Here is a 10,391-nt window from a genome sequence, read left to right as displayed (position 1 = left end):
CGCCGCAATGGCTCGTCGCCACTCGTGGCGAGTGTCAAACTCAACGGCGCCAACAACGAGTTACGTGCGTGCCATTGAAATTTCGCCAGGGTGGATCGAAGCCAAGAAGATGGTGACACCGCGAAAACTGTCGCTGTGAGTAAAAAAATCATCGACGCGTTGTCACTCTGCGATTATCGCATCACGCGTTTGTATTCGAGCATGCGACGCATTGTGCCACGTGAAAATTTATTTTTGCGAAAACTTTGGCCTTGTATTTTTTAATTTTCATCATTTGACTTACGACATGTCAAGTGCCGTCGAGTTACGCGAAGCATTCTCTCATATACACATCCTCCCAATTACATCGTCATTAAATTGCAATTACGATCTTATATTTTTAAATCAAGTTTAGTAGACAAGTGCTCCCTTTTAATCCGATTCATTCTCGTTTGGGACCTTTTGATTGGGTCGAGCAACCCACGAAAGAAATTGTTCTCCGATTGTTATTCGAGGTGCTATTGGTTTATTTAATGTCGTTATTCTTTTATATGCCGCATCTGCAAACGCTTCGCATGCGTTTGGAAATAATGAAAATTTCAATCGCTGTGTATATCAAAGCCGCCGTCACTTCTTATAAGATTCAAAGATACATCTTGTTTATAAATGCGGATCACGAGTCACGAGAGAGAAAAAGAGAGAGAGAGTAAAAAAAAGCTCTTGAATGTTTCAATATTCAAGATTCAATGTTTTATAGATATTCAAACGGTTCTCACGGGAGAATCTGTAATTAACCATGTGAACTTAATTGAGCGTATCTTGAGTAATTGTTCAAGCAAAATTGAATACTTCGAAAACGTCGAACTTATACATCCTTCCAGGTGAAACATTTAAATCGTGCATCTCGGTAGAATAATCCTGATATTGTGTGATAATCGATGTCGTCGATTGTGTCGCAATTATATGTCGCATGATAATCGATCAGTTCTAGAAAAATGTCAAAACGACCATTGTCGTTCGCTAAAACGAAATGAAACAACGATATTATTTGTCGTAAACAATCGCAACAATAAAATGCTTAGTCGGGAATGCAAAACAGGAAATTGAAGCTTATTCCTAGACGAATTTTGGGAACGATAACCATGCATTGGTGAGATGGTTTCGCGGGATCGACCACCCGCAACTTCCTCATATGTAACGTCGTGGTATGCAAACTGCACGCTGCCGCCTACACTCGAAATGCGTTGCTTCATTTTAATATATATTCTCCGTATAATAACATCTATTGTTACGAAAATTCCGTTAATATTTGCAAAATTATTTCACGGAACTGCAAACGACTCCAAGCATCGTATTCGCCATTCTCGCACTCTCTGACCCGGAAACGCGGTGTAACGCGTGATTTTCGCGGCTGGAAAACGACAATATTCCAATTATAATTGTTATGCTCGCGTTGCCGTGCGGTGAGTCGAAAACCCCGTGATAAAAGCAGCCCGAACGCGAATGCATTCGCGTCAAGGATCCCCGGATGTAAAGAGGAGAAAGACATACCCGTCCTTCGATTTCGCGCTTCAAGCGCGCCTCGACTTTCATACCGCGGTGCATTCTCACTGTGCATTCCTGCCAATGAAAAATAAGGGAAGGCATTTATTAATTAAAGATATTTAAGCAGCACGCGGTCACACTTAGAAGAGCGTCCGTCAGTTTGCGCTCCGGATTCTTCGAATACCCAGTTGAAATAGGCTTGGACTAATAAGAGGGAATTAAAATCAACGAATTGATAAGTTTAAAATCGATAAGCGCGTAAGACGCGAAGTAGTCGCGCTGACAAACGGGAGAGTGGGCGATGTATTCGTGCGGGAGTCGATTGTGCGAAATTTTTGTGTCAGATAAATTTGCCGGAAGAATGATAAAAACGATACGACGCGAGCATGATAAAAAACCACAATTAAATCATTTTCCAGCGGATAATGAGCTAAAAAAGAAGTTGCGACGTATGAATTGCGTTTCATTTATTTGTCTTTTTTTTCTCTTGACCTGGACTGGTGAAATTTGACGGACGTGTTTGCTGACAAGTCGCAAACGAAATGCCCACTCAAGAAGCGCGGCTCAAAAATCGCTTGCAAAATGCGCATATACGATCGCAGAGACCGCGATGCGACGTTCTCTCGAAACAGTGACGTGAACCCTCTTGGACCATCGCACGGTCTGATGATGCTGAATCGGCGAACGACAAGAGGCACTCTCCTCCACTTTTCCTTTTTCCCCTGCCCGCCTGCCGCATGGCCGTTTTCCTCTCACTTTGTGTCTTAAACCTAACTACGGACCACGGTGCTCGTCGTTTAACCCTTACCGCGAGTCTATTACATCACCGCGGTAGAAATTAAATCACAGCGCAACTGTGGCTAACGAGAAAGAGAGAGAATGAAGATTCGCTGCCGCAGTGGGTCCGTTTTGCGAACAGGTACGGCATTCTCAGCGTGTTCTGCTTGCGGCGTCTCGTTGTATCGCGAGCGGAAGTTGTTTGGAATTTTTCGCTTGGAAATTGCGCGCGTGAAAGTATGACTTTTAATCGTCCCCGAAGTCGTTCACGTCGCGCTCCGCGGCGAAGGTGTAACTCGTGGAAAATTTCAGGGCTCGGCGAGAGTAACGGGTGAGCTGCTTGCATTCACAATTAGCCGGCGAATGTCTTCTCGCGTGTGTCGCGAGCTGCGGTTTATCGGTAGCAGATAATCTGGCCTCTGCGCGAACAAAGTTCTGGCACGTGGAGGATGCTATTTCGCGGTGACTATGTCGGAAGGGCGACAGGGAATGTGGGCGCGAGAGCGCTGAGAGACTGCAGCGTGCTCCAGATAACTCCTTGTAATATCTTTGTAACGTTAACGTCGTCACATCGTGTCGTTGCGCCGTTCGCGATGAAGGACGAGGCCAGATACCGCGTGCATTTTTCCACGTAAGTTTTCCCGCTCGAATGCCGTCCGTAAAAATTTGCCAACGCGCGCTTGAAAAGACATCACTCGATGAATGTGCGACACGTAGACCGAGTCTTAACGCAAAAGACGACTTAAAAATAATTATAAGATACTGTGCTAATTTTTGAGATCGCTAAAAATTCGGAGATGCCTGGTCGCGTAATTTCCTGATATTTCGGGTAAAATAAAACGATTATATCTTTATGTCATCGTAATTTTATGAAATGGTATGTGTGAAGCACGTGATGGAGAATTATCGATCAGAACAGTACATACATTCATAAAATTATAACGACATAAAAGTATAATCGTTTCATTTTACTGGAAAAATCCCAAATTACTTATTACACCATCCAATATATGTGTAACATACATCATTAAAGTAGTCGTTAAGGTAGTGTTAAAAAAAGAAAGAGAACGCGATCGAGATATTAATTTAAAGTAAAATATAAAATTTACCATACGTACAGAATATATATATCGTGTATTATCAATGAATTATTTATTAAGGATTTCTTTTTTCCGTCAGGACAGAGGTATGGCAAAAATTTGAAACTCGAAGACTATTGGCGGTATTAAGCGGTTCTCTTTGGGCTTAAAATGTGAGCACTCGGTGCGGCTTAAAATCCATTCCCTTCGAAAGGACAGAGCGTCAACTTTCGTGTCGAATCGAGCGGCTACGACGACCAATCCCATTCACACATCCATAAAGTGCACTCACGTTCTCTGCATACTTAATGAATTCCAATTATCGACGTTCGGCATTCATTCATAATGCGTCAAACGTAATTTAACGGGCGGCGACTCCCGCTCGGGAAATATTGTGCGCTGTTTGCCTTTTTTAACGTTCGCTCTCCATCCGCGCGTTTCAATAGCTGTCCTCCGATTCGCTGACGTTAATCACTTTCCGCAGCTCGCGTCTTGCAATTCGTATACGAACGTTCACCCCGAATTTATTGGCAAATCTCCGCGCAGTCAACAATTGCATCAGCAATTCGACCGAATCAGGAGAACGCATGTTATTCCACCGCCGGCTGAGAGCGCAATTTATTTTGACGAATTTTCAATTTATGTCTTCACCACCGAGTTTCGTAATTAGATTATCGCGGTATTCGGTAATGCGAAAATGCGAAGGTTCGCACTTTCCGCTAGAACAAACAGTTGTCCTTGATGCAAAGTTAAATTGAATTTTCGGTGAAGACGCACGGCTTCAAGATTTCGCAAGAAATTCACCATTAATTGTGCGGGAGAACGGGTGACTTCTGGCACATACACGCTCCTTCTCCATATCTTTCTCGGGTACACGATCGTCAAACGCGGTCTGTTTGTCTTGCACGATGCGCTTCTAATTCTGTGTAAACAGAGTATTACAGATCTCGTCGCGTCAGCGGAGTAATGAATACATTAATATTGCACACAGCTTCGTCGTTCTCGTGCCGCTCACCATGTGCAAGTACCGTTACCACGCGCTAGAAATCAGAGCGACGACAGACTTTGCGCCGTCCAAATCGCCGTTAGCGTCCACGTTGACGATCGGCAGAATGCCCAGGGCTACCGTGAACGACATTGTCTCGAGAAACATCACCATGGTCCTCGAGAATCTGCTGATGAATTACGAAAACAGCCAACTACCCACGCACGGTAAAGGTAAGGAAATGAGGGACGCGGGGAGGAACATGACAGGTGCATCCGAGTGTGCGCGGAAATTTGGTCCCATATCCGTGCATCTCTAATATTGATATTAAAATTATATTATAACTGCGACAAGCTATATGCTCTCTCCATTGCGGTCGTTCTAGTATTGAAATGATTTCACCGCCCGCCACGTCCCGTACTTACGCTAATCGCAATGTCATACGGCGGAAAATAATAACGGCGGATAATTGGATTCCGAAGAGTTGAGGAAGATCGCTCACACACACGGTATGGTCTAACCGCATTAATCCGCGATCGATGGTTAAGAACGCGAGCGAAATTCTGCCTCAGAGAGCGGATCTCCTATTGAGGGAAAATCGTATTATAAAAACATCATACATATTTTGAAATTCATTCCAATTAATTATCCAAACGCATACAGATCTGATCGGCGTAACATCGTCCCCGGTATATAACTCTCCCCATTTTAACAAAGCTATATATTCTAAAGTTTCCAAAACGCTCTGATATTGACGTTTCATGAATCTCTCCCGCAGTTACGTGTCGAAGTTCTGATATTTGTCATTTTTTTTCCAGGCGTACCCACGGTGGTGAAAACCAATATTTTAATTAGAAGTATGGGCCCGGTATCTGAGCTCGATATGGTGAGATTCGATCATTCTTAATAGCGCGTACCGATAGATCCACCTTTCATAATTTGCATGGTTACAAAATAGTGCAGAGTATTTCAGAATTATAGATGAAGATTTAACCGGCTAATAGAACTCATGAACGCAAATAGAAGATCTTAACAAATGTAAAATCGCGCAAACTGTTAGGCGATCCTTATTTTGTCGATGAATGTTCATCAGAAATGAAAACAGCTTTTATCGGGAGCGCGAAACGTTCGATTTTCCAACGAATTTTCTTTCAAGTCGCTACAACCGAAAAAGTCAACGATCGTACAAAACCGCGTTCTCGGATCTCTACCGTTGAAGCACGAATCAACGGTATCTATTGAGTTACGCAACGCGAGGGTGGTTCGCGCGTTCCAGTTGCGTTCCACACGCGTAAACGCATTTACGCAACGCGGCTGGAACGCGGCCTTGTCGTCACTGCCGCTCTCAATGTCGACTGGCCGTTGTTTTCTAAAGCGTCCTGTATAAATGCGATTTTGCGTGATTGTCCCGCGAATTTGATTCCGTCTGAAAATCCCTCCGTTCCAGGATTACTCGATGGACTGTTACTTCCGACAATCGTGGCGCGACTCGCGCTTGAGCTTCCTGGGCCCGATCAAGTCGCTCAGTCTCAGCATCAAAATGCTCGAGAGGATCTGGCGTCCCGATACTTACTTCTACAACGGCAAGCACAGTTACGTGCACACGATCACCGTGCCGAACAAATTGTTAAGGATCTCTCAGGACGGCGATATACTGTATTCCATGAGGTTCGTTCGCGCGTGAATTCACGCACTATGTAACAGATCGAATCTCTCTCGGGATTTCGCCGATGCTAGATACGATTCCCTCACGTCACACTCGCGGATCGGACGATTATGTTCCGATTTCTTTTTATCCTTTTTCTAGAATATCGCGAGAAAAATTTGTTATCTTTCACTCTTTGCTATAATCACGATATACTTCATTCTTTCTCTTCTCCTTTCTCCCTTTTAACATTGTTTTTATTTACTTATTTATTTATTTTACAACGAAGACTCACCATCAAGGCCAAGTGTCCCATGGAACTGAGGAACTTCCCCATGGATCGACAATCTTGCCCGTTGATAATGGGGAGCTGTAAGTATCGAACTGTTCAACGAAAAGCTGACAAACGTAGCGCGTTTTGCATCTCGAGCAATCGAGATTCGTACTACAAAAGAGTCAGTATTCAATAAGTAAAGAGAGAGTCCCGAGATTTATAACTCGTTCTAAAGTCTTTAGAACCAAAATCAATTACTTTAATTATCACTTACCTAACCTTAACCTTTTGGTCGCGAAATAATGATCTGATTAGATCAAATCCTAAGTTAAATTATACATAAATCGAAGTCAAAAAATTGAAAATTAAGATAAAAAATCAACAGTAACGAATCACTAGTATTCACAATAGACAATAAGTCGCAGCTTTGTTATTTCGCGCGTTCTCGATGAAAAATCTTTTATATATTTTTCTTCTGTGATGCGTCGATCGAAAGCCAATGAGACGCAATCGTAATGAACAATCGGGAACAAATAACACTTTATCCGCGTGCAACCCTCGCACGTCGCTCGATGCGGCTCCCAAAGCGCATAGTCCACCACCTTCGATGACATTATGCTCGCGTGCGCTCGCGTTACGACCTCACGATCGCAATAAATTTGATATTCCGCGGCGCGTTCCGTTTCTCCAGTTTTACGTGCCAGATCCGTCGTGCCCACTGTGTCACGACAGCTGGCAGCCGAAGCCTACGATGCAACGTAATATCGGAATTTATTATCATAAGCAGCTGGACCACCCTCGAATAGAGCCGATTTGCACCAGACGTTATCGAAACTCGGGGTCGAGAGATGTTCGAGTCAAATGCAATCTCGATATTATCGGACGGATGTATCTAAAAAAGATTTTTTGTAATCGATCCATCTACAGTCGTGAAATTAAAGGCGCAGATTAGAACAGTTAATCCATTCGTTTATCAAACACGAAACGCTTTTATCTATGATGTTTACGTCGCAATGATATAGTTGTTTATTTATTAACAGGTTTATTAGCTTTAAGAAAAAAAGATGCAAATAAAACAAAATAGAATTTGTTTGCTTTATCTGTTTGTTTGTATGTATTAATTATGATTAATTACAATAATTTGTGTGTTGTTCTTTTAGATGCGTACACATCGGGACAATTGGTTTATGAATGGCAAGAAGGCTCGTCAGTAAACTTCGTGTCCGGGATGGCGTTGTCGCAGTTTGACTTGATGGGCTCGCCGTACAGAAATCTCACCTTCGTGCGCCGCGAAGGCGAGTTCTCGGTGCTGCAGGTGTCATTTAATCTGCAACGGCACACCGGCTACTTCCTCATACAAGTAAGCGCACAGATCACAGTTGATGTCGCACGTGACGAACGATCAATGACTACAAAGAGACTGTTTTCTTTTTCACATCGACAGGTTTACGTGCCGTGTGTCCTCATAGTAGTGCTGAGTTGGGTATCCTTTTGGATTCATCGTGAGGCGACGAGCGACCGTGTGGGTCTGGGTGAGTGCTCCTCGGCAAATCAATTAACTTGTTCTTCTGGCGGATTTTACATCGCTGGAGTTTCCATCGCGGTTCGTTCGACCTCTCTCTCCCTTTTTTCTCTCCCTCTCTTTCTCTCGTTCGCTCGCTCGTTCGGGAATGATTTGGGGCGTAAGTTAAGAGTGGTAGAAGGAGAGAAAAAACGTGAGTCAAAACGAGGTAACGCGTCTCATGATCCCGCATATTCGTAAATCCCGCAGGTATCACCACCGTCTTGACGCTTTCGACGATAAGCCTCGATTCCAGAACGGATTTGCCGAAAGTCAGATACGCCACCGCCCTGGATTGGTTCCTCCTCATGAGCTTCGGCTACTGTATCGCCACCCTACTGGAGTTCGCCGGTGTCCACTATTTCACGAAGGTGACAATCTTCACGTAATCGCGATATTTCATCTTTCTGTGACCGTTCCCCTCTAGTGAGGGAGATCTCGAAGAAGGCGTGTGAATCTTATTTACATATATTTGCTTCGGGGAATATAGCTCGCACACTCTGTAACTTAAAAGATGACGCGGCGATTTCTCGTGTCGTTTTTACGACAGATAGATACTCTGCGTGATCTTCCGTTGGGTTAATACATACTTGGTCGAAAACGTTGGGAAACTCAGAGAACGCTAATCCAACTGAAGTTCACTCTCCCTCAACTTAATCTTCGTGAAATTGCAGGTCGGCAGCGGCGAGATTCCGTTGGAAGACGAGGAGTGGGAAGAATGGGAAGGTATCGGCAGTGAAGAATTTGAGGATACGTTACGCACGATGATCTCTTGTAGTCCACAGGCCGTCCACCCGGAGATCTTAGACACGAGCGCTAGAAGACGCGGCTCTCTCATGTGCGCGATGTACAGCGTTAGTTCGATATGTTATCGATATCATTGCATTAATAACGATTCAGATATGCCGTGCTACAGATAGTTCAAGATATAGTTCAAGATATTTCTTGAACTCTGAAGTCTTAAAAAAAAATCAAAACGTCTCCTTGAGACGTCCATCGCTGAATTCTTGCAGTTTCTTTTTTATTTGATTAAATCTTGCATGAAACTATCGCGTTTGTAACAAAAAAGGTAAAAACGTACATACGTAAATTATTAAGTATTAATTGCACTTAAATAATCTTTCGATCTTGGCAGGATGGAGTCACATATGAACGTGATTCCTGCCGCTCCATAACGGTCGCTGTTTCTTCAAAACCGTCGACGATGGAACGGCAAACGCAGACCGAGCTTATTTTGCCGTTGTGGAGACAATTTCTATATTGCTTAGCGGGTGATGATGCGTTCAGGTATATTTAATACTTTATTAATATTTAAGTAAATTTCTCACACACACACACACACAACACAAACAACACACACGCAACACACAAGAACTCATCCGGCTCACGTGATATTCGTAACAATGTCTTTTAATCTAAAGTCGTAATTATTAATACCTTGAATTTATTATTTATTCTTTTTTTTACTCTCATTATTTTTATCATTTAGAAAAAAGTCTGTCTTAATTACTTTTAATTAATTAATTTATTATTATTATTACTAAGAAGTAATAATAATAATAAATTTAATGTAATGATTTCTGTTATTTCTATCATTTGTATGCGTTATCAGTGTATCAAATAAAACTATTACAAATATTTAAAATTGCAGACGACGTCGACAACGCGAAGCAGCTAGTAGTTATCGAAAATATGGCGATCGCCTGTCAAGACACATAAACAGTGTATCTTACATCGATAGGGTAGCACGCATAGTTTTCCCTGCGTCTTTCGGCCTCCTCAACGTCTGCTACTGGGTGATCTATGTCACATACCAAGAAGAATTTAAGTGGCAGGACCCGCCGTTCGGATCAATTTCTCATTAACAAATTTTCCATTGTGATAATAAAGTGGATTATGTAATATGAATAACAGGAGAAATTAAGAAGCACATCGGTGTATTAATTGTTTATTTCAAATCGATTTATGTAAAATTTTGTTCGGAATTGATTCTTTTTATTTATTTATCTTTTTTTTACTGCGACAGCATACATTAGTCAGTTCTGTTCTGAAATTTTTTTCTTTTGCGCGGTGGCACCCGTTAAGTTATTAAAAATAAAAGTATAAATAAGAAAGAAATTTAAGTTCTTTCTTATTTCTGCGAAATCAAATTCTTTTATGGCAGCAAATCAAAGTGTCAACGAGTTCGATTAGTTTAAGTTTCTAAGTTTAAATCTATACATCTGGGTTTCCCATTATAAGAATCGTGATTAAAATACTAATAAATAAAATTTTGTTTTCCATCTTTACGTTGTATTATTCACCACTGAATACTACTCGAAAATAAAAGCTACGTTGTAATTTTAACATTTATTAATTAAAGGATTGATTTTCTTGAAAACAAAAAATATATAAAATGCAATAAGCTGTAACTTCCGCAAAAATAATGATAAAGAAATGGCTCTAAAACATTTTACAGTGTAAAGAGAAAGAGAGAGAGAGAGAGTCTCTAGTTTTCATATATACAGGGTGTTCGGAAAGTACCGGGACGGCCGAATATCAGGAAA

At 42.0% G+C, this 10,391-nt stretch overlaps 1 protein-coding gene across 1 annotated transcript; it reads left to right on the top strand.

Moving 5' to 3' along the window:
* On the top strand, positions 1-10,051 carry LOC116842265 (gamma-aminobutyric acid receptor alpha-like). The gene is made up of 11 exons (XM_032811209.1): positions 1-135; positions 4,372-4,598; positions 5,184-5,251; positions 5,813-6,033; positions 6,300-6,382; positions 7,445-7,644; positions 7,729-7,816; positions 8,056-8,216; positions 8,520-8,699; positions 8,981-9,132; positions 9,497-10,051. Exons 1-11 carry the CDS (start codon positions 8-10, stop codon positions 9,708-9,710), a joined length of 1,722 nt encoding a protein of 573 aa, XP_032667100.1. The 5' UTR covers positions 1-7; the 3' UTR covers positions 9,711-10,051.
* Positions 10,052-10,391: the final 340 nt, after the last annotated feature.

The sequence above is a fragment of the Odontomachus brunneus genome, unplaced genomic scaffold, assembly GCF_010583005.1.
Source record: "Odontomachus brunneus isolate Ranch 3 - 2012 unplaced genomic scaffold, Obru_v1 Obru_scaffold_023, whole genome shotgun sequence".
Taxonomy (NCBI): Eukaryota; Metazoa; Arthropoda; class Insecta; order Hymenoptera; family Formicidae; genus Odontomachus; species Odontomachus brunneus.
This window is presented reverse-complemented; position numbering and strand designations above follow the sequence as displayed.

Excerpts from the sequence above, each read along its gene's own strand:
- LOC116842265 (XM_032811209.1), top strand. The coding sequence starts at position 8 with ATGGCTCGTCGCCACTCGTGGCGAGTGTCAAACTCAACGGCGCCAACA. Across the intron at positions 5,252-5,812 it reads CGGTATCTGAGCTCGATATG|GATTACTCGATGGACTGTTA; the intron begins GTGAGATTCGAT and ends CCTCCGTTCCAG. Across the intron at positions 6,383-7,444 it reads CCCGTTGATAATGGGGAGCT|ATGCGTACACATCGGGACAA; the intron begins GTAAGTATCGAA and ends TTGTTCTTTTAG.